At 43.1% G+C, this 24089-nt stretch overlaps 2 protein-coding genes and 1 non-coding gene across 3 annotated transcripts in view; 2 read left to right on the top strand and 1 right to left on the bottom strand.

Moving 5' to 3' along the window:
• LOC134851744 (centrosomal protein of 290 kDa-like) overlaps nucleotides 1-24089 on the bottom strand; it is a 495955-nt gene that overhangs the window by 417232 nt on the left and 54634 nt on the right. The gene's annotated exons all lie outside the window — the stretch shown is intronic.
• LOC134851867 (uncharacterized) overlaps nucleotides 1-24089 on the top strand; it is a 55244-nt gene that overhangs the window by 5454 nt on the left and 25701 nt on the right. Inside the window, exons 2-3 of the mRNA XM_063868143.1 lie at nucleotides 907-1129; nucleotides 8660-9332. Of these exons, the coding sequence (XP_063724213.1) occupies nucleotides 907-1129; nucleotides 8660-9332 (896 nt within the window). The remainder of the gene's footprint in view (nucleotides 1-906; nucleotides 1130-8659; nucleotides 9333-24089) is intronic.
• Nucleotides 1929-2030, top strand: LOC134852211 (U6 spliceosomal RNA). The gene has a single exon (XR_010164291.1). It is a non-coding gene; the product is annotated as a U6 spliceosomal RNA (small nuclear RNA).

Raw genomic sequence — 24089 nt, forward strand, 5'->3', positions numbered from 1 at the left:
TCTCGTTTCTAAAATTCATCCAGATAAATAACCACTAAGTTACCTAAAACGGTCAAAAAATAAGCTTCAAATCCCCTCACTATTTGGATCAATTAACGTGTCTTAGATTATTTTGAACTTTGTGTTTAGCGCAATCAGTTCGTTCGCCGCATTTGCTCCGCAATTGTAAAAACAGAAAATTTTGCGCCCCTTAATTTTATCTCAAATTGGCAAAAACTAACAACTTTGAAACACGCCTAAACGACATAAAAATAATGAGAGTTGAGTTTTTTTAATTTGTTCTTAGAGGGCCTCGATGTCTTTCAGATGATATCAGATGGGGTGCCGGACGTCAAGCCGACGGGGTTTCAAGCAGAACGTTTTCTCAAAAAGTCATGTAACATGATTAAATTGAAGTTTTTTTGAAATTTTTTCAATTTCATGATATTTCTTTTCTATTTTTTTTGGCTTTTTAATAAAGCTTAAGCATCTTATTGATGTTTTGGAAAAATTAAAATATTCTTGAATGCGTTTTTCAAACTATAGCTTATGCATTTCAAAAACCTGCTAATTTAATTGGCGAATGGCACTCCTAAGAGTACATTGTCCTGAATAACGCTTATTATGGACTTAACTTGCCTAAATTTTGAAAGTGAACACTTAACAGTTGAAAATTTCTGTTTCGAGTTGCTTTAAAGTTAAAAATTTGCTCTGAAGTTTTTTCGGCTTGAAGTACCGTCAGCCTCTGGTTCCAAGAGATGATATAGAATGTTTTATCAGTCCCTGTTAATTACAAAGATCTGACTGAAAAATTAAATGTTCATTCAGACCCTTAAAAAGGTCTGAATAAAAAAATTACATGAACTCAAACATTTGGCCACTTTCTTCGAAAGTCGGAGCAAAAATGATAACAATGTTTTGTTTCAGCGGACGTGAGTAGGAGAGGAAGTGGGACTAGTGGCAGTGTGTATAGTGTAGGCAGTGGGGCTGGTGCCTACTCGTCCTCCTCCTCAGTCAAGAGGGGGTCCGTCAACTCCCTCTCTGCCCCTCCCTCTGCGTGTGGGAGTAACAGTGGGTACTACAGTGGTGGATACGGGTACCAGTTCAAGAGCGAATACGTCCGCAACGCCATCAACAAACAGCACTCCAAGTAAGACATAGAGTAACAGAAGACGTAGACATACATTGCGACTGTGAATTTTTAGTGAAAAATCGGTTCGACAATAGTAAATTCCGGAATCCAATTCAAAATATAACTAACTTAACCTTCCAAAGTATAGCACAAGAGTGAGAGCTAGAGGTCACACCAAAGGTGACAGACACGCCGTTGGCCAGTACCTGCAGGTATTTATTTAGCACTGATAGCATTACACATGATTGACGGTTGGAATATTTTACAGATGATGAATTGAAATAGCACTACACGACATTCCCTCTCTTGTAAAAGTTTGAAAAATTGTAAAATTTGTTGACTGAAATTGCACATATGTAAAGTTAACTGATGGTATCTTTTAAAGTACTCAATTGAAATGAAATGAACTATTGCTGCATCTAGAGTTTTAACAAACAAAAATACCGCCGACGGCGGTGAAAGAATTTTAGTTTTGAAAAGACATTTGAAAATACAACCAGCCCTTTCACTGGACTTCAATAAAGTTTTTGGACAGTATAAATTTCTATTTTACTATTTTCCTTGGTCCTTGGTCTTATAAAATCTGATCATAAATGTTGTGACTATGAGTTTTTGGTCTCAATGCGGATCGATTCAGGCTTATAAAATCTGATCATAAAACCACGACCTCGACCCGGGCGCCAAATGAATTCATAATACTGTTCACAGTACAGCTACTGGTTCTTTATCATCGTTCCAAAAAGAGTCAAAAAAGTTTTAAAAAAAGTGAAAAGAGCAGGGTTCTTTGCCATTAGCGACCCACAGTAAACTATATGTATACTTCTACAGCTAATTTACTAAAACTTGGACGATACAGAGAAGATTAATATGGCCACTGCGCAAGAATGAAACTCAAAACTATGAAGCGTTATGTTTTTTTTTACAATTAGCAGCGGCTTTGAATTAGCAGCAATTTTTTAAACAAAGTAGGGGTCACTACGTACAGCGAGTATCAGGAATTTTGCGTATGGGTTTGAACTTGTTTCATTTTAATGTAGCTCTATACCAAATACGTATACTATTGATACAGAGCTTGTACTATAGGTCATTAGCCTGTCTAGACAATGCCACATATCTTGCTGGTTTTTGTTTGTTCACACTTTCTCATTTATGAATTTGCCGCGTTTTGCAACCCAGATGGGTGCATTAGCTCATGCCCTCTCATTGTTTTATGATATTCATTTGCATATTTACCATAAACGATTGAGGAAAAATTATCCAAAATTTACCATTGAGGAAAAATTCTCCATCTTCATAAAGTGAAATACATTCAAAAATCCTACTTTGGTGAGCTATACTTTTTCTTCACAAGACTAGACTGTAGACTATGACCTAGTAAATATATATTATACATCTATCACAGTATGATTTTTGCATTATTGATGGGGGCTATTAATTATTGTGACCTATAATGGAAGCTTGGCCAATTTTTGCTTTACTTTTTCACTTTTCCTTGAAAGCAGAAAATAGAAAGCAGCTCATTTCATTCCTTGACGTTTAAGCTCATCAAAAAAAGTCAATATTTATCCTCATAATTTTTAACTATACATCTTGTTTTGTCTGCTAAGGTATTTTGCAATTCAAAACTTTTTAAAAGCACAATTCGTTTCATAAAAACCATCCGTCATTACCACTTAAACTGCATTACGAGGCCAAACTGTGCATTTAGTGCATTGTAAGCAAATTCCGCAACAAGGACGCTCCCTTTGCTCTTCTTTTGTTCTATACTTTCCTTTGATCTTTCCGACAAAGTTTTAACATGTTTAAAGACTTGTCTCTGGAATCCGGCAACATACAGACACAAAATTGTGCGCCTATCCAGTGCACAGTTTGGCCTCGTTTTGTGAACTAAAGATTTAAAATACATTTGCTTCATTGGTTTGCTGTGAGGTTAAAACGGTCTCAACCCCGCTAAAATGAGCTAATATTTTTGTCGGCGCGGCGTCGGCTAAAAAACGTCCGTGTTCCAAGGACTACAAGTTCAAGAACTACAAGGACTACAAGGGCTTGAGGTTGAAGCAACATTACCCAGCCCAGAAAAATAACCAAAAAAATTGCATGTAGTTCTTAAATAGGGGCACAACAGCGGTTCGCCGTGATGAGCTGTTCAGCTTTTGTGTTGGTCCTTTCCCCGTGGATAAATTGTCTTAATCTTAACAAGACCCCAGCATATTTAAAATTTTCAATACGGCTAGGGTCTGTTATGATTCGTCATTTGGAACCAACTTGATTTCAACGCAAAATCCATTGAAAAAATCCAGAAGAATTAGTTTGTTTTGAAATGAACTATTTGAAACCAAATCACAAGAGCGCATTATTATGATACTAAGCTGATCTCTTTCATCTTTTCTTTCAAGTTGTCAAAACAAGTTGGAAAAAACACCCTGTGAAAATGAGCATTCTCGTTTCGTGAAATGGTCAGAGCAATAAGAAACGTTGATCATCCGTCAAAATAAACACTGCTTCACAAAACAAACCTCTTACAAACCTAACGATAAAAATCTCTAAAAGAAAGAAGGATGTTTTTGGTATACACATGCAAAACATTCTTTTTTATGACCGAAAAACAATTGGAACAAACAAGGCTTCAAAAAATCAATCCAAAAATTTTTTTTAAAAAAGTGGCATTTTTTTTATTTCAACCAATAGGAAGCGAGTTTTTTCAAGTCAGCTCTCAGGTTACGATAAATGGAAATATGGGTCTTAAAAATTAAAATACCTATAAAAATTCTGGAAGTCAAGTGGTGGTTTTCTTCTATGGACGTCAACCCGGGAAGAAGAGAAAAGAGAGCAGTGATATAAGTTGAGAAGGTGTGGGGAGCGAGCGATTTTTTAAGACTTTCCGTCTCAATCTCGTGAGCTAAGTAAATATGTTTAGCGTATAATTCAATCGCGCAAACTCTGAAGTTTCCCATCAGCCAATTGAATCCGGGTTATTTTTGTTAAAAATTTAAGCGAGATTGGCTTTCATGTTTGAAATCACCCAGTTAGAAAAAAATCTTCATTTTAACTTTCAATTTTGTTTCGTTTTGTCCGGAAAATAAAAATTGGCATAATATTACCGAATATCTTGTGAAATAAGATTGCAAAAAACAACATCACAGACGTAGCCACGAGGGGAGCTCCAATTTAGGTAGTTTTTTTATGACTTTGGCAAAAAATGAATTTGAACAGAGATTCAATAAATTAGCGATAAACGAATAAACAATAAATAATAAAAAATAGTATCAAAAAATACTATAAATTTTTGTTAGATGGCACTCTTCCAGCGCAGAGAAAAAATAAATCAAGCAAATGCGTCGCCGATGTCCTACAACTTCAGCCCACATCATTTCACCTCTCTATTTGACCTCCTACTTTTTGTCACCTCGCTGCAGTTTCTATCCATCAATTGTCATTAAAGCACATTACAATTTACTTCCTTTGAAATATTCCGTGGTCTTATGCACTAAACGGCCCAAAATCAGCATTTCTACATCTTTCTTGAACTCTGAATAATATGGTTGAATCTGATTGGCTAATCAGACTCTCAAATTCAAACAACATGGTACGGCATTTCAATTAAAGCTCCAAGCAGATAAAATTGGCCGAAATGAACAAAATTATAGAACTTTAATTCTACTGAAGTCATTTTACGAAGTTATTTCGATCCGAGCAAAATTACCCAGGTTACTTGAAAAAAATAGACAAAGTTAAAAGTTTTGGTAATTTCGGCTATTATTTTATCTGCATGCAAGTTTTGATTGAATTGCCTCAAAATGTTGCTTGAATTTGAATGGCTTATATTATCCAGTCAGATTCGACTGCATAAGTTTTAGCTCATGATATAAAATTTTTGATTTTGGGCCGTTTTGTGCATAAGACCCATAATCCGACATCCTTTTTGTTCAGAAGCAAAATGTGGGTGAAAAATTCAACTGGTGCTACTACTTGCATTAGTGAGAAGTCATTGAATTAACCCCAGAACGAAATAACTCTCCAAACAAGTCATAAGAGGCCTATTAGGTTTTTTCAACGCTTTCTAGGCCGCTGAAAAGAGCAATTTAAAAAAATGTGCAATACAACTAAGCAGAATAATCGCGTCATTAAATTAATACTAAAGTTAGAAGGGAGACACGTGCTCGAAAGCAAAGAAAAAACCAGCAACAAAGATTGGGGGCTATCCTCGAAGGACCGAATGAGCGAAAAAACTCGTGAGCGAATGACCGAAAACAAAACAAGCCGAAAGTCAATTTTGAAAAAGAAGCAATTGCCATTCAATTAAAATGAATTAAATGACGCAATATTTTGCTTCTTTCATAACGAAACCCTTGAAATAAATTTCTTTTCTAATTCGGCGGCGGTCAGTGAAAATTTGAAAATTTTGCATATTTCTGCCGTTTGTATATTCGGCCAATATCAATATTCAGTACCAGGCAATGTTTTACTTTCTTTCCAATTTTCAGATTATTGAAATCTGATTGGTTGATGTTTGTTTTCGCGATTTAGGTCCTTCGCTTATGAGGGATTCCACCACAAGTATTTACCAAAAGGAGATATCACCCACAGGCAGGGCGCGAGAATATTTTAGGGTTCTCGACTTATTGCTATTTGCACGCTTTGGTTTACCTCCTCATAATTGCATTTTTTTTTTAATTAGTCTTTTATATTTTCACCTGGATGAAGACACTGACTTATTGTTCAACAATCACTAATCACCAATTCTTTTACATTTCAATTGGATTTGCATGATTTTAACCATTCAGCAAGATACAAATTCATGTCCAAAAACAATTTGAGAAAAACTTTAACATACTCATCGAATGAAAGCAAAATTTTCTTTTGATTTAGGTTTAATAGTACGTGAATGAAGTTTATTAAACTCCGAACAATGAGCAAAACAATGAAGGTCAATTTTTTTGAAAACGTGTTCTATGTTTCGGGCGCAAAAAAATCAAGAATAGCATTTATGCTACAAAAACAAATCAGGAAGTTTCCGAGCAAGAACTTTTTTATACCCACATACTAACTAAAAAAACCAAATGGTGGATATTCTCATTCAAGGATGACTTTTCATTTCATTTTTTAAAATGATGAAAGCGAGTCCAAAGCAAAATTGTTGTTTTTAATGCAGTTATTGGCCACTGAATCAAGGTCGTTAAAAAATTTTCTGGGTGTTGAAGAACTCTACAAACAACAGAATTTTTAGATTCAATGTATTCAATGGAAAACTAAAAGTCTTTTGCAGGCACTCAACAAATTTTTGGTCAATCAGTTGTTTTTGAGCTTTTTTTCTAGTGAAAATTGTTTAGAATTTGACAGCAACGATGAAATGCAATATTTTAGCTACCAGATTGTCACCTTGTTTTTTATTTTCAAATTTTTGGTTTTTTGACAAACTGGGGAAAAAATTTCCGCATTTGCGCCGATGACAAACTGATTTAAGCTTCAATTGAGCTGCCAAAAGAGTTTTTTATAAATCTGATAAATGTTTTCGCCAAAACTATCGATCAAATTTATCTTGGAGATCTAAAATTAATCCAAACAATTCACGAATCTTTGTTTGGGATAACATCATAGTTTTACTACACTTTGAACCATTTTGAATTATGGTTTTTCATTTTTATAATTCAAATCAAACCATTTTGAATTATGGTTTTTCAATTTTATAATTCAAATCAAAGTCTTACGAAAAATGGTCACAGATGAAACTTTTTGTGAATTTGAGCTCAGGACAACAATCTTTCAGATGGTATAAAACATTCCGTCAAAAAAGTCTTTTTTAGTTAAAAAGACGAAAGTTGAATTTATAAAAAAAATACAGCAAGAATAAATATTCCGCATTGCCTTCGAAAATCGAAACAAGGATCTCACTTTGTACTTAACTTTTTTTTTGAAATTATTAAAATTCTTTTTAATATACATTTTTTGAAAATGTTGTTGAATTTTTCTGACTGATACTGCTCCATAGACCTCAAAATTTAGTCGGAGGAACATTCAGGGCTTTGCTCTGATACAAACAATATTATCTGCTTTGCACTTCAATTAAAAAAATTGATATTTTATCGAATAGTTGAACCCTAGATTGTTGACCCTAGACGTTTTTTGTTGGATCTGGGTTGTTTTTTTTTCCAGCCAAGTGAACATGTAAACTTTTATATCTAAATCCATAAATCCTATTCATAATGCACGATGATAGTGCCTCCATATGTGAACACAGTAATATTTTTGGACTAGCAAAGCTGGATAGCATTAAAATGATATATGCAGGAAGTTATCCTTTCCTTTGATAATTTGATTAATTTGTTGATACCCGTCTGTAAACAATAGCCAGGAAAAGCAGCATGGATTAGCCTTGCCGGTCCCAAATATTCAAATTGGATGCTAATTTTTTTGCTTTGGGGTACGATTCAGTTTCTAATTTTACCCCTTTGTTGTTCACCGGAACTTTCTCAATTACACGCCCTTTTGTTCGACCCTCTTTCAAAAAAGTACTATCTAACTCTCTTTGGTATATTTGAGCTTTTGAAAATGATTAATTTGTAATAGCGTTTTCAGTTCAAAAACAGTTTGCATACCTAATTTTTCCCTTTTCGACCATTTTTCTCTCTTTTTTAAATTTTCTGAATGAGGCGAATTTTATGAATTCATATATGCTAATAATTCAATAGATGTCTTTTTGACGGCAGTAAGAACAAAACTAAGAGCTTCACGTGGAGTTTGCAATAAATTATTACGGCTGGTACTAATATTGCAAACTGGACTAATAAATTATTATAAATTCAAATTCAGTTTTCCAATTTCATCAGCCGGGGTTAATCCCCGCGGGAGGGCAAAAGGGAGAGATAATTTGAACTACGGTCTTGCAAGCATTATTCTTAGTTTGATTGACTACTTATACCTCTAGCGGTTGGTTTTCTCTTTCTTTCTTTTTCTGAAGTATTTGTACCACGCAGCTACATCGCTCCTTGTAACGAGAGACTATTACACCCCAAGTTACGTTTTAATTGTGCTAAAAATGATACTTTAGGCTGAGCAGAGCGGTCATTCGGCCGAGGACACAACCCTCAATCCCAAACCCACCCGAAGGCTGCAAACTCATTTTTTCACTTTATTTCATTTTCGTCAGCAGTTGTTAATGTTTGACGTTATTTTTCGCATCATAAAATTTATTAATCAAAATGGCTTAAATTATTAACTACGTTTTTCAAGCTCCAAGATGTGAACTTATCTAAGAGAAACCATCTCTTAAAAAATCCACCAATTCGAATAATAATTCATTTTTTTAAATGGTTATTTATAAGATAGGTATTTCTTTAGAACAGTCTGCTTAATAGACTAATTTTCAAACTACTCATACATAAAAAGTGCCCGGGGCTCTTTAGAAGACGCCAATCTCATTGATTACGATACCCCTACCTCGTGTAAAATCGAATTTTTCTTCCTCAGTCTACCTTACTATGCCATTAAAGAGGTAAATTGCCTCCTCAAACTGATAGTAAAACTGATACGTTTCAATTGATTTTTAAGCGGCGGAAGTGTGAACAGAATTCACAGAATGAACAGTAAAAACGACAAGTTGCAACTGCCGACAAACGACTCGTGTCGACGTTACTCGTTGCCGACAAACGAGTTAATCGAGGAGTATAAACAGAAACGACAGAGTGAGCGGGACAAATCTGTCAACGCCAGATACCGATCAGGCTCCATCGGCGCTTCCATTTTCAACCTACTTCGGCCAGCTGAAAATGCAGGCACGAATCGAAGTCGTGAAGACATTCGTCGTAGCAGTTGTATAAACATGCGGAACGAAGCGATGTATAAGTCGCCCAATTTGCAGCTCCCAAAAAAGGTGCCGAATCATCGGCGTAGGAATTCGGCTGGCAACAGCGGCGCCGCTCTCCGGGACGACAAGGAGCGAAGGGGGTCCTCGTGTCAGTTGCTGTCGAGCTTGGTTGATGTTTGTAGTGGAGGCGGCGGCCGAGAGAAGCGGCGGGGAAGTCGTGGGGGTGGCGGATCTTTAGGGGGGTCACAACGGGGCTCAGTGGCGGCTGAATTGATGGAATCGCTGCTGATTAGAACTGGGAGCAGCTGTGGGGTTAAAGCGGACACAGAAGATGCTGCATCAGGAGGGGGGAAGTCGACTCCCTGGTTCCAGAGTCTCATCATCTCCCAGCAGGACAGAGAAGAAAACAGAAGAAAGGTGAGTGCTAACATAAATCTACAGTTCTTCAAGTACTCGACATTTATACCGAAAAAAAACATAACCAACAAATTTCAAAAAACAAACGGGAACATTTTTGTTTGACTCTACGAGTGAATTACGGTCGTGTGTTTGCTACGTAAAATATACCTTCTGAGGTTTAATAACTCCACCGGGCTTTTTTTCTTCCATGAGCATCAAGTATATGGTGTAAGGAGTGGCATTACTAAGTTAAGTTTGATTACCAAATATTATTTTCATGGCCCAATTAGTCCGCATGCCAACTTTTGAGGCAATCACAATATGTGAACAAAAATTTTACTCGTAATTGAGGAAGGGAAGATCCTTTCACTGTCTTATCAGATCGAATACTTTCTTGGCAGACATCAGTTAAACTCACTTTTCCAAAGTAGGCAAAATGAGCTGGAGAAGCCGCTGCAATTGGTTAACAACGTTAAACAATAACAAAATTAGGTATGTCTCTGATTGCGTCTCTTTTTGGTCCAATTACACATCATAGACTTTTGGCAGACTGACCTGAAATTTTTTTTACTAAAGGCGCCGGGGAGCTCGCGCCGATGAAAAACCCATCAAAGACACGTGTAAGTTTTTTTAACTAATAAGGTTTCTTGTAGCGTTAAAAGTTGCTGAGAAAATCATTTTGGTCGATCCAATAAAACTAGATGAAATGTTTGAAGCTTAGGATAAAATATTCGAAATAGGATAAAACTTTGTAATTTTCGAAATTGAAATGAACAATTCTGAATCAGTTGTCGAGCAAAAATTAAAAAGAAAACTAGGTATAGGTTATTTACCAACTCTGTAACATTCGCCCAAATATCACACAGCGACGGAGCGTAGAAAAAGTACCTATTGACGACTGGCAGGCGTCAGTTACCTTAATTCTACTCGTTTTTCACCGTCTCGACCTTGCCAGTTGATTTTCTGGTCTGTTTAGGGCAAAGTAAAAAGTTACCATTTTTAGGCCATCAGTCAAACGACTTTTGATCAGCTTTCGTTTGCATGCGAACACAACCACATAGCTGAGTCTCGGATCCTCAGACTACGTGATTGTCATTAAAAACACGGCTCGAACAACCTATTTTATTATGTTTTTGTGTGACAGTTTTATATTAAATCCATTGGAGATGGATTGACCCTTTCCTTTTTCTATCTACTCATGCTCTGAAATATTAAATAATAACGGTGTTAATTAAGATCTAGGACATTACAGCAGCTGTTATAGTCAGTTTTCACAGTCCCTTCACATATAACAGTCTCTGGGGGACCAAGCCTCCGCTCCCGTGATTTTCTTGAGATAACACTCTTATCTCCTATATTTCGCGTCCCGGGAGGGTTCCGTGGTATTTTTCTTCCCCCCAATGAAGCCTCCGTCTCCACAAATATCTGTCGCTAAGGTCCTTATCGTGTGTTCTTGCCACGATAAGAGGCTCCGTGTTTTTCTGTCTCTGATACAACTGTTCTTCACAATCTATATCGTGGTTCTGATTTTCGTCTTTTCTATTCAAAATGGCCGTCTTTTTTCTATTTCTCAGAAACGTTCTTCTTCCGATCGAAATTTTTAAAAATAAAAATTCTAGAACATTCTGACCCTCCGTCGCAACACTTTTCTGTTCATAAGGCCTTTAGTCACTTTTTTTTCTGTCGCGGGAAGGTTATGCTGTGTCATCCGGCAGAATGGCACATACTCCCCGGACAAGTCTCCATCAATGTCCCTATTGATCGCACAACACCGGGTTATCGTCAAGTAGGTATCCAGTTTTCTGTAACCAATCTTACAAATCGCATAAGAAAATGAAATTTATCTACTCCACCTCAACTCACTACGTGTTCACAAATGGCATCGTACTACATCTCACTGCCTTTCAACATTTTCACAAAATTTGCACCATGAGGAGTGTCCTAGATAAAATTTCTTTTCTGACTACTTACGTCGTCTTGTTATACAACTTCTTTTCGCTCTTTGTGATTAAAAAGTGGGACGTGGCACGGCCACGCACCCGTTAAAATTAACTTTACTTCACTCACCAAGTATAATCAGTCATTTATGCGGTCCTTTCCATATTAAAACTAAGAAACTCTGTGGCTAGGAAAGTTATTGAGTTACCCACCCTTCTCGAGCGAGTTTACTCAAACTTACCATGTCGCCACACAGTGAATTTGTGTCTTACACAGGTTAAAAACTTCAGTCGGGAATAAATAGGTAAATATACTCACCTATGCTCCTTATATACATACATAGATAGTAGTAACTAAAATCAACAAAATCAACAATTTTAACAATTGCAACATTTTCAAAGTTTGGTCTGACCAAACTAAATCAAAACAAAAAGTTTAACAAGTTCAATAATCAAAACTTGGTTGATTTGTTCAAGTTTTTACACACAAAGACAATCAAGTTTTTTCTCCTTCTCTTCTCTCCTTCGGTCATCTTCATTCCATCATTTCTCCATCCCGATGTTGAGCGTCACTGTCTTCCAGAACTTTCTCTAACATGTCCAGAGAGTTGCGGGCCGTGCCCCAACCCTCCTGTTCCAACAGCCTCGGTTTGCAACAAGGTAGCAAGTCCACATTCACCTTCTGCTCCCGGTTCCTGCAAAAGCTGTTGTGAAGACATAGGCTCACGTTTCGTTCTAGGTCAGCTCTTAAGACCTCTTTCTTCTCATCTTCAGTAACACAAGGCGTTCCAGCTACCCGCTTCACCGCTGTGGTGACCGCGTTTCTGTGCGTCAAGAATGCTCGTTTATAGGCTCCTGGTCCTATATCTAGCTGGAAAGATTGATAGGCTTCCGTATTCCTTGACATGTGACGCTTCGCGAGTTCATACATCCAAGATGTCATCACTGCACGGAACCAAGGCATCAATCTTTGCCTTGACCATATTCTTTCAATGGCTTTAGGTATTCTCAGAACCTTGCAGGTGGTTCTGAAAAGATCCAATTCACTACTCATTTTCACGTTGCTCAGCTGTTCAGGAGTCGGCACGGCCGTCTCCTGCTCACTGGTGTCTGCATTAGCCTCCAACCATCTCACTGCTAGCATGGCGCTAACCACCACGATTGACACTTGTTGATTCTGATCGGGCAACCCCGTGGAGTACAACTCCTCCACGTCCCAGACTAGGATCAGATTCCCGCGTTTAGGGTACCACAACGTCTGCGCCAAGCAGTGGCAAGGATACTCCCCATGGGTTCTCACTATGTTCCTTCGGGTCCGATACCCTGAGGCTCCCAATAACGGTTCCACTTCCATCAGGATTCTATGTAAATCGTCTTTCTCTTCTATGGTGGGGAATTCAGTGGGTAACGCTCCACTCGCTTTCTGTTTCTGGAACTCACTCACGTTGCCTTCGTTCAGTCTCATGAACTCTTCACCCACAACGTCTTGCAACTCGCCTTCGGATCTCTTCGGGACTGCCCGAAAGATCTTTGCCAACAAGTCATATGACCTCTCTGACATTCTGGCCAACCTCACGCACTTTGGCACAGAGAAAAGTTGGTCAACCAACACTTGTTGCGTCCTCGCATCCATCACCACCATGTGCGTAGGATACTTGCTATTACAATATGGCGCTGAGCTTGAACCCACCATATATTTTGAACCAGTAGGTCTGTGATAGGCTTCACTATCCTTCAGATTCATTTCATTCTCTAGGGCTTCTCGCCAGCCTCCAATCTTTTGTTCTGTCTGTAATGCTCCAGGGAATATTTCCACGCTGAGGGACGTCACTAGCTCATGGGCACGCTCCAAGCGCTCGAGCGACTCCATCGAACTCGTCATGCTGCAAAATCCCAAGGCTGTGATCAGGTTTACGTCCGTCACCCCATGGCAGTCTGCGACCAACTCCATGGCACTCTTATCTGACATGCTCAATCTTCCGTACAATCGTGCCAGTTGTCGATGCTGCTCGCTTAGCGTAATCAGGCAGTGTCCCAGGTTACAAACATGTCCTTCCATCCCACTGTGTTGAGCCAAGCATGTGCCTTGCTTCAACCAATTACTCGATGTACCTTCCTCGGACAGCTCCGTGGACGGGTTGCTCTTCTTCTTCGTCAATCTCATGGCCAGCAGGTGTTGTATCATGGCCAGATCATGTAGACTCGCATCATCATCCCGGTCTAACATGATATCCGCGGTCATGTCCCAGATTAAGCCTGCGTTAGGATGGGGACACCAGGAAGGTTTCATGAGTTCCCACATCACTACTAGACTGGTTTTCAAGGGACCGTCCCAAGAACCACAATCAAAACTCACTTGCCCCTTTAGCTCGGGAATCGAGGGCTCGACTACTCGTTCTTCCAAAATAATTCCAAGCTTGGGTTGTTCCACCATCAACATTCCAATTTCCTTAATCCGTTCAACCCAGAAGTTGAGCACTGTGACTTGCTCGTAGTCGAAGTATGCTTCCCTGGCTTCTTCGTTCACGAAGGGATTATACGCCATCCCTGGTATACCAGACACGTATTGGAACGACTTCAGTTTCCCTAGTGTTGCAAACTCTTTTTGTCCTCTGGCCGCTTCAATCAAGTCTCTGCTCACTCTCAATTCTTTGTTGGAGTATCTTCTCACCTCTTCCAACTTGCGATAGCTTTCCATATCATTCGACTCCTTGCTTGGCACGGTCAATGGCATGTCCTGATATAGCTCTAGGAGTGCCCTAAGGAAGTTCCTTTCGCAATCAACTCCCTTTTGCCGAATGATCTTTATACATTCTCCCAACACAGGAGTGGGGATGCGATCCACCACGAACCTGACAAAGCAAAGGGCATCCTTACGCTTAGCCCATGCTATCGCTGAATCGTCTTTCGAAATCAATGCTCGTAGAGCTTCCATTAACTCTAGCTCCTGTTCTCGTGATTTCGAGTCATTACTGGCTTCATACTCCGCCTTTTTGATGCCCATCAAGCACCAAGCCAGTCGTATTTGCAGATCAGTTCTCACGCAAGGATGAGCCAGGTATGCTGCCACAGTAGCAGGTGCATTCATCGTCTCATCGAAGTATTTCTGGAGGGCCGCCCTCCAAGAAATTTCTAGTAGTTTTTCCAATCCGATTTCGTTCGCTTCTGATGACATCACTGTGCCATACTCTCTTCGATTGAAGTTAGAGTTCTCCGTAAGCCCCTTCAAATATTCTTGCATGGCTCTCTTCTCGCTCCAAGCCATCAGGTGCCCTCTCGCGGAGTTCCTCGCTTTCAACATCTCCACATAACCCCCTGCCGGATCTCCCATATGGACCGATTCCGGCACAGTTATTCGACTGTACTCGACCACGTCGAGTTGTCCTTCCAGTTTCAACTTGGCCATGTTGATTCGCGAGGGCCTATAATCTTCAAGTTCTCCAGATCCACATTGACTGATTACTTCCATTTCTAACTTAGTGTCTGCCAGGGTTCGCGCCGTCTTCTTCGACCTTGTGGCGGTTACGGTCAGACCTGCCAAGAGCATAGGGGGTATCAGATTCTCTTTTTCTCCCCCTGTCAGTGTTGTACTATCTCCCTGCCCGCTCTCGCCTGAACGACCTGCGCTCGTTAAAGAGGTCACCACTGCGTTGGCTCTTGACTTCACCACTCTCGGGTTCATGGCTCGACTTCCTGTCTTCCCTTTTAGTCGCTTCAGCCCTTTCCTGGCTCGTCTGACAGGTAATTTCTTTGCAACATGCTGATCATCGGCACTGTCTTCTGTTACTGACTCGGTCAGAACATCCGACTCCATGGAGCTCACTATTTTTTCCAGGACCTCACGCATGATGGGTTGGTTCAATCCCACCTTCATTATGGACTGCGTCCCATATCGCCTTATCACGTCCCAAGATTTCTCCATGAAGTTTACTCGGCTCCAGATTGCTCCTGTCTTGCCTTCCAACTCCATTTGATATCTTTCCCATTCTTCTTCTGGTAATGTGCTGATGAACGATATCTTCATTGACTCTTCGATTTTCCTCCTCCTTGGTGATTCATAAAGCAGTTTCTGCGGATCCCTGCTTTGGCACTCTCTAGCCTGGCTTATTGGGTCTATCGGAGATAGATCGGCCGACGCCTCTTTTGTAGGAGACATGAAGGACGATGGTGCCATTAGCAATAAACTCCCATCGACTTCCCCATCGTCGTCTTCACTGAACCGGTATTCTAGCAAGTCCCTTTCCAACGCTCCTAGATCGGTCTCTCCCGGTTTCTCCGTCTTACTTCCGGTCCCATCATCGTTATCGTCCTGATCCATCAATTCATTGTCGTCCGCATCAGGTTTCGGCCTAGGTCCCGAGGGTCCTTGTCGCGCGTCTGTGCCCGAATCCGGCCGAGCCGGTACGGTCATGTCTCCTGCATGATAAAACAATTCATCATCGACCAGGAACTCTACCAACTCCTCGCCATGTGGGGCCAGGTCCTCTATCGTTATATATGAGCCACCTCTGCTCTCACTTGCCACCTCCAGCATCACCACTTTCGCTTCTCCTGACCACTTCAGTCTCGATAAGTCATCCGCTGAAGAATATACTTCGTTCCACGTTTCAGCCGAGACCTCTGGTCTCCTGGAGGGTAGTGCCTTGATCTTTTTCCTGCTCCAGGCATCGGGGAATGAGAAGTCAAACGTATGCGCAGCGGCAGCGTTCCAGCTGATGAAGCGCGGCTCCATCCCTCCACTCCACTTCAGCATTCTCTTCTCCGCGTCACGAGCTGCTCCGATACGAGGGGCAATGATGGGAGATGTGACTCCCAACAACATCCTCCTTATCGGTGGATATCGATGGCATTGGTCCGGCAGCGGCCTGGACCCAGGAAGCCATAATTGTTGATTCTCTCTCGCATGGGCATAGGCTCCCGGCAATTGAGGTACTACCACAGCCTCTCCTGTATCTTTCACCACTGGTCTCAAATTCCAGAGTTTTGGGTTAAACTGGATGTGGGAAAGATCCTCACGGCCCATTCGGCATTTGAAGTGGTTGTTGAAGTCCATCAACACCCAACCTGGCTCTGCTATTCTTCCGAATAGCCTATCATCGCTAGCCAGCTTTCTCAGTTCACTCTGCTCTACCCAATTCAGCACGGAACAATCCACTACTGAGACCAGGTTGACGTACAACACTGAATTCCTGTACGCTTTAACTTGCACATCCGGGAACGCAAAGGACATCACCGGTCCATACACCACTGTGACGAATTCCCTCAGTCCGTGGACCAGAGCCAACGGATCAATCCGCATCATAACAGCTAAGTCTGTTAGTAAGGGCATGCCACAATACTGCTTACATTCGCTTGCGTTCGTCGCCACTTTGTCCTCTCCTGTGACGCTTCTGTTTTGTTGCAAGAGGTATTGAAGTAGGAGAGTCCTCCAGTCTTTCATCTTCTTGAGCGAGGCAGTTTCCAACTGTGCATTGAACTCACGACTGGGTCCCTGTAGTTGTTCAGGGTAACGCAATAGCACAAGAAAGTCTCCCAGTCGACCATAGGTCATGGCAATCAGAGTCAGGAGTCCATCCAATCTTAAATCGGCCAACGCTTGGGTAAAGAGGTTTGCCGGTCCTTTCACAAAGTTTTCATGACCAAATGTCACGTATAAGGCTAGCACCAGGCCAATCGACAACTTCCTGATGTCTTTGACGAAACTCGCGATCAGGTTCCTAGATGCCCTCGGATAGCACGTCGATAGGAAAGATGGCGTCCATCCCACTCCCATTCCACCCAAGATAGCATCTGATCGTTCGTACTGTGCCTTTGTGGCCAGCACGTCAGCTTGGAACTTATCCAGCGACATCGTGTTTACGTCTTGCATCAGTTTCAACATCTTGCCTCCAGCCAACTGCCGGGCATTAAGTAGATTCTTCAGATACACATGTATCTCTTTAATTATTGCCGGCGCATGCTCAAACGCGTCCTCACCCAAGGTGCACAGCCTCGGTGACAGGTACAACCATATATTGTTGTGTGGCTTCGTACGCAAAGCCATTGCCATGAGGTCCTCCTCTGCTGACGTCATGTTCTTTCTGATCATCCTTCCCTGCTCATTCTCTGCCTGATCCATCTGTCTGAACCAGAGATCATCAGCCACCTGTTGTACTAATAGATGATCGTCACCTACCCCTGGTCTTAGCTTCAATAATCTTGCGAAGTTGGACAGCTCCAACCCCAGAACTTCATCTAGCACCAACCGAGTTGTGCTACAATCTCTGAGCCCCTGTATGGCATTCGAGATGTCAGCCCAAACGGCGGGAAGCTCAGATCGGGACGGATAGTAATTGTCCGGGTCCACCACTCTGTTTGGGGCAGGAATTATCACGTTAAATATCCCCTCTGCTATCGTCGTGACCATTGTGTACACAAATTGAAGGGGTTCAGGCAACGCAGCGTAGCCTGGTGACAATACGAAGATCACCTTCACCACATTCATGGTGAAACGTTGTCTTGCTGCTGCCTCTACCTCGGTCATCGCCGAGAGCAGTGTCATTATCGCCTCCCCTATAACTTCGTTACTCGGGATCGATCCATCCGTCAGACGTGACAACAAGCCCCTGCTTTGTAGATGATCATTTGAGCCTGCAACTACTATTACCTGCGGCTCCATGCTGACCACTCTCCGTACACTTATCATCATGCCTATCGCCTGTCCCCAGTCCAGTTTAGGCGCCGTTAAGAAAATCACATCGGGCCAGAACAGAGAACGGGGCGTGTAGAGATAATCGGAGCCGGCCACAACCAGATATTTGGCAGCCTTCATGTCCAAGGGGTCATAAGCTGCAAAAAGGCCATCGCCTATTGGGGCCTTCAGGTTCCCATATCTCTTATCGTCTCCAACCACTGTTGTAGTTCGGGGGTAATCCCTCGAATACTCGCCCGGCGTCTGACCGGGTGGTTTAGCGAATTGTCTGTACATCTTGTGATGTTTGTTATTGGGCTTGTTCTCCGTCTGGAACTTGCCCTTGCGCACAGGTGGTGTCCTTTCCCGGGTCCTATCTCGAACGTCGGTGAGCGACCGGGTGTTTAAAGGTCCAAAGGTATTGTCATGAGGTAATCCATCCAGGTCTACATGTCGGAGTGAGGTCGAGGAGCTGAATTTCTCCTGCTCTGCTAGCAGCCAATCCACACCCGGTATCCGATAAAGTCGCGACACTGTGGGACTTTCACCGCCAGTCATTCTCATCGCATCCTCCCGACACGTCAAGGTATTCATATTCAACTTCGCCGACATGTCCGTCTTATACTGACCCCAATGACTAGGATCTGATCTATTCCAAAGCAGCCTGCTGCCTGATTCGATCCCCTCCGCTGGCACGGTACTTGTAGACGGTCCTGCTGTCGAAGCAGGATTTGTCGTGGCAGGCGAATCGTTCCTCCTAGACGCGGTCTGGGAGTCATTCCTGTTGTTCTGTTCCACCGATCTGCCGAGTCGGCTTCCAATCGATTGCGGCCTGGGAGGAGGAGCAGTCCCTAGCCTGTCTCTCACGTTCGAGCTCGGAGCGACGGTTGCGGCTCCAACCGTCTCCGTTGCCAAGGGCCCTAGACGGTTGGCGAGGGATTCGGGCACGGTTGCCCTTATTCTACTCCCTCCGGTCGAATTGGCCCGAGCCAAAGAACCGGTCGCCCTCGACTCTTGCTCCGCTTCCCTCAATTGCGTCTGAAACACATCATTAATCCAATGCCTCCCTCGTTGGGTATTGAAGTGCACTCCATCTTTAGTGAGCGCGATGTGGTCAGTCATGCGCAGCATATTTTCGAGATCCAGGAGTCGCAACTCGCCAGGGTTGTTTCTCACCAGACTGCGGGTCATTTCATTCCACCGCGTCACGTTGCCATTCATGAAATCTGCAGCTATGGTGCCCACCAAAGGATTTGGTGGTATCGTGCACAGGATCACGAGTTTGGGTCTGTACTTTTCTTTCAATTCGTTCAAGAGACACACCAATAGAGGTTCCCACTTGTTCTCCGGAGTCACGGGGGCTCTCGAGACGTCATTGGTCCCCAGCATTATTATTAATGTATCCAAATGATCCTCGCTCTGGAACTCCATCATTTTGATGACTTGAGCCACTGAGGCTCCTCCAAAGGACAGAATGGTAGTATGACCATAGACGAAGATCTCATTCAGATCTCTCACCAAACTGTCTCCAATGATCAAATGGCGACTCCCTGGGGGAATTACCTGGTCGTTCGTGGCGGGGTTCCAGCTCATGTCATTCAGGCAGGCTCGAGGATGCTCGGCGGGCACTTGCGTGAACTGATGACGTGCCATCAGATTCTTCCTGATGTCTACCACGCGAGACTTCTCAAAGACTCCACCAGGCGCAGAACACGCTATCGAGCGGGTTGCTCGCTCCGAGCTATTTGATGAATGATCACGACGCTGGGAAGGAACGATCCTAGCCAGTGTCCGCTCAGTGCCTCTGTTGATCTCATCCATCGCGGCTCTGGCCACTTGGTTAAATGATTCCTGAAATTGAGGAGCTAGATAGGTGTCAGAAGGGTCTGGTATCGTAAACCTCTGACTCGAAGCAGACGGTCGTGTCTGCTGAGGAGCCTCGGGCCCCCTTGATGCACGCAAATCCAGAACCTCAGGTCCTCTCGATGCGCACAGCTCATGCGCTGTTGTCCTGGGGCGTGTGTCGTTAGATCCCTCCGAGGACCTCATGCTCGCCAGGATTTCCGGTGACACTTGGCTCACCTTCGCCATATACAGCTCCTTCAGGTGCTTTATCTCATCCTCCTTGTAGGCCACCTGCAGATCTTCAAATTTCTTTTTCCATTCGTCTCTCTCCCGAGCTATGGCCCTGTACTCCTGAAGTTTGGCACACAGCTCACTCTGATCTCTCTCCTTCTTCTCCAGTGTCTCAATCGTCTCCGACGTCTGGATCTCTATCTCGCTCACTCTCACTCTCTATAGGGGAGGAGCAGCTGTTGGAGAGTCGACAGAGTGTGACGGGCCTGGCCCATCACGTTGTCTCTTCGCTCCAATGAGTGGCTGCGCAGGTTGGACGGGCAAGGGCATCTCACCTAGCCGGTGGTCCCTTTGCTCACCTAGTCCTGGCTCACGAGCCAGGTCGTGGCCAGACATTTCTCCGCGCCTCCATCTCATCAATCGGTTTCGGCCTCTCTCGGCGGTCCCGGACTCACCGAAGGCCAACATCAACACGACTTCTGTAGGGCGATTCCCTCGACCCTCTCTTCCCAGTGCATTGAGGAGTGCGACCACAAACATCGCCAACCCCGGGTCTTCTCGTGTAAAATCACAATCGATCAGCCGCTGATAGATCTCGTCTAGAGTCGCTCCTAGACTCGCTGAGAGGAATTCCATGAGTTCGTTCGTGTCACCCATTTCTTTTCGTGTTGATTCTTCTTGTCGTGTCGTGTAATTTCTTTCTGTCTCCTCTGATTCAGTGTTCAGTAAACAATTTTCGATCAATCAAGATCTAAAAAACAGGTCGCGACTTAGAACCATCATTTTTGGATGCAACATCAATCAATTCTTTAAAACTCTCCATTGAAATTCTCTTCACAATTCTGATTTAAAATTTAGCACCAAGGTGGATCGTCCACCTTTATCTTTGTCAGAGTAGCACGAATAAGCGCTGTCACCTTGATGACACAAACATAAAACATATCATAACAATAACATAACATAAACACATAAACATCACACACCTATACTTTCATATAAAAACCTAATCCCTAATACTGTACCTAAAACCTAACCTAAAACTTGACTCTGATTCTTATCGAGCAACTTAATAAAAACCACTTATCGCCGAGCGCAATTCTTAGCATATGCTCAGATAGTATTTTTTATGTAAGTAAACCTCTATGTCAGTCTCTGAAAATATCACATGCACAAGAGCGTACAACTCTCTCGGATGTAGCTTTCCCCTATTAGGATCGTATACTGGCAACGAGAGAGAGGTCACACCTCTCTCAACCAGGAAATCCCTAAGTCGAGTCAAGGCCAACACCAAGCTCTCCGGATTCACGTGTTGCCTATCAGTAGCTTTCGTAACCAAAAAACACAAATATTTCCCTGGTATCTGTGATGCAACAGGGGGTAACGCTATCATTCCTCCTACACCCGGCCTCTGTTTCCATAAAAACTCGATATTCTTGTACTCTCTTTTAAAGTCGGCCGCTAGTGCTGTTTTAAAGCTTACGTCCGCAGTTATCGCTATGGCGCACGTGCGTTCCGTGAGTATGAAATCGCTGTCCGTTATAACGATATTGTTCGAATAGTGGTTCGGGAGATCAAAATACGATTCAAAGATTCGTCCAAAAGGTGGTTTCTTAGCATTCTCGCCCTCTGTCTCTAGTTCTCCGGTTTCCCTTGCCGATTTCAATTTTTTTATTATGAGATTTTCGGTGTGGGTGAGTCCTACCCCCACTCCCCGGACAAAAATATCCATCGACGTCCCCGTCGATCGCCCAAAGTCTAGGAGACCGAGGTTGGATTGTGGAACACGTAGAGGACCATCTGGGGCGACCCAGTTGGACTCGGTATTGTCATGACTGATGTATTTGACGCCGTCTCTGTCGACGTCCTGAATCGTCAGGATCGTCTCTTTTGGATCTGTCGGCAGATCGTGGAGCCATTCGAGCACGCGCAAGTTTGTTAGTTCTTGCTCATGAGTCTGTTCCGCTTCTGGTTCGAACTCCACTTCCGGTTCTGATCGATCGTCGATCCAATCTTGATCCATATCGTTCACAAGGTCGATTTCTTCTAGCATTGCTACTTCGTCCAGCCCCACCAGCGAGTCTATGACATCACTCACTAGTATCCGGTCTACAACGAAGTCCTCGCCATACGGATTGTATTTCTTCTGGTTTTTTCCCCTCTTATTTTGGCGTGTCTCCATAGTGAGCGGAAAGTCAGGCTGTATTCCTTTGTCAATTTCGGTTTGTTCCGGGCAATCCCAGTCTTCTTCGGCATAGGGTAGAGTTTCATCGTCCACCTCTACTCGCTCAGTCAACTCGAGATCCAGTGGTAGATCACAATTGTCCACCATCTCATTCCCGTCGTTCTTGTCGCGAGTACCCCTTTCATTCACTTCACAAGCAGGATCCACTATTAAATAGTCTCCCTCTTGCATGTCCGCTGGGATGCACCAATCCTCGGACGAGGCGTTGTGTGGTTTGATATTCTCGTAATGAGCCGCTCTTCCGGTGCTCAGCCGATAAAAACGACCTCCTTGATGCACCTCTGTTATCTGAAATGGACCACGCCATTTCTTTAATAGTTTCTTGGTTCCTTTTGGTGGAACCACTTCCTGGAACACCCAGACGTAATCGCCAACTGAGTAGGCTTTTGCATCGGCTGTTCTTTTATCAAACCTCCTTTTTTGTCTAATTTGCGCCTGTTGCGTATTCCTCCTGCATAAGTCATTGAGGTCCTGTTGTCTTCTAATAACGTCCCGCACGTACGTTTGCGGTGCTGTCCTCTTCCCTTCATATTCAGGGTAGAAGAACGTTAACGGGAGTGCTTTTTCATGACCCGTCAGCATCATATGCGGACTTATTCCCGTGGTGGAATGCTCCGTGCTGTTGTAAGCACCCATCACTTGCGGCAAGTGCTTGTCCCAGTCATCCATATAGCGTGAGCAGTAGACTCTCAACATGGATACCAGTGTGCGATTCTGCCTCTCGACTAGGCCATTCGTTTGCGGGTGATAAGTGGTCGAGTGGGCCTGCGCTACCTGCGACCTTTTCATTAACTCTTTCGTGAGATCACCTACGAATGCTTTGCCATTGTCCGATTGGAACGTGATGGGGCAGCCATGCCTTGCTATCCACACGTTTATCAAATGATCGCATGTTTCTTCTGCCGACGCTGTCATGCAGGGTGCTGCCTCCGCATACTTTGTAAAATGGTCGATCATTACCAGCACCTGATTATAGCCCGTTGCTGTCATGCAGATTTTCTGATGATCAATTTGCACCACTTCGTTGAAACCTGACGATTCTATTGACTGTAGGGGGAACCTTAGTTTCCTGGGATCCTTTGCCTGTTGACAAGACAGGCATGCGGCTATCCATTTCTCACAAGCCTTCTTCAATCCCGGCCATTCGAATCGTTTTTGTATCCTGTTATACACTTTGTCCACGCCTTGATGTCCCATCTGATCATGTGAGCGAAAGAGCAATTCAGTCTGGTACAACTGTGGTAACACTATTGAATTGTATTTATAAAGGACCTTGTCCTCCTCCTTGCGCTTACAGGCTACGATTCCGTCCTTATTCAGGTACAACAAGTCTTTCCTCTTCAGGTAAAATTGCTTCAGGATTTTGTAGCTGTCTTCTTCCAAGTCTCCCTTGTCAGGTGCTCCATTCTCGATCCATCTTTTCAGACTGCTCGTCATTCTATCATTTCGTTGAGCCCTCAGGAGATCCGACAGCCTGTACCTGGCTTTCAAATACGTCTTCACCACGTTCATTTGCCCACTCATTATCTCCGGAGCATGAGCATCGTCCATCAACTTGACACACCATATCTTTTTCAAAGGCGTCGCTTCTTGCACAGATGGTTCCAGATTGGTACGGACGACCGTACCATGTGGCAGCAATCTGGTTGGGCGTTTTGAAACTGCTATCAGCTCGAGCTCGTCTGCGGCATTATCTACCACAGTGCCCTCTTCATCTGAGGTGTATCTGTCCCTGTCTGGATCCTGATGTGTTTCTCGGTCCAGCCCACGCTGCTTCCAGTCTACCAATAAGGAGTGGATTGCGATCTCTGACACATCGGAATTGGAAGTTGTTTCAGACGTGTTATCCC

Source organism: Symsagittifera roscoffensis, chromosome 7 (genome assembly GCF_963678635.1).
Source record: "Symsagittifera roscoffensis chromosome 7, txSymRosc1.1, whole genome shotgun sequence".
NCBI classification, from domain to species: Eukaryota; Metazoa; Xenacoelomorpha; order Acoela; family Convolutidae; genus Symsagittifera; species Symsagittifera roscoffensis.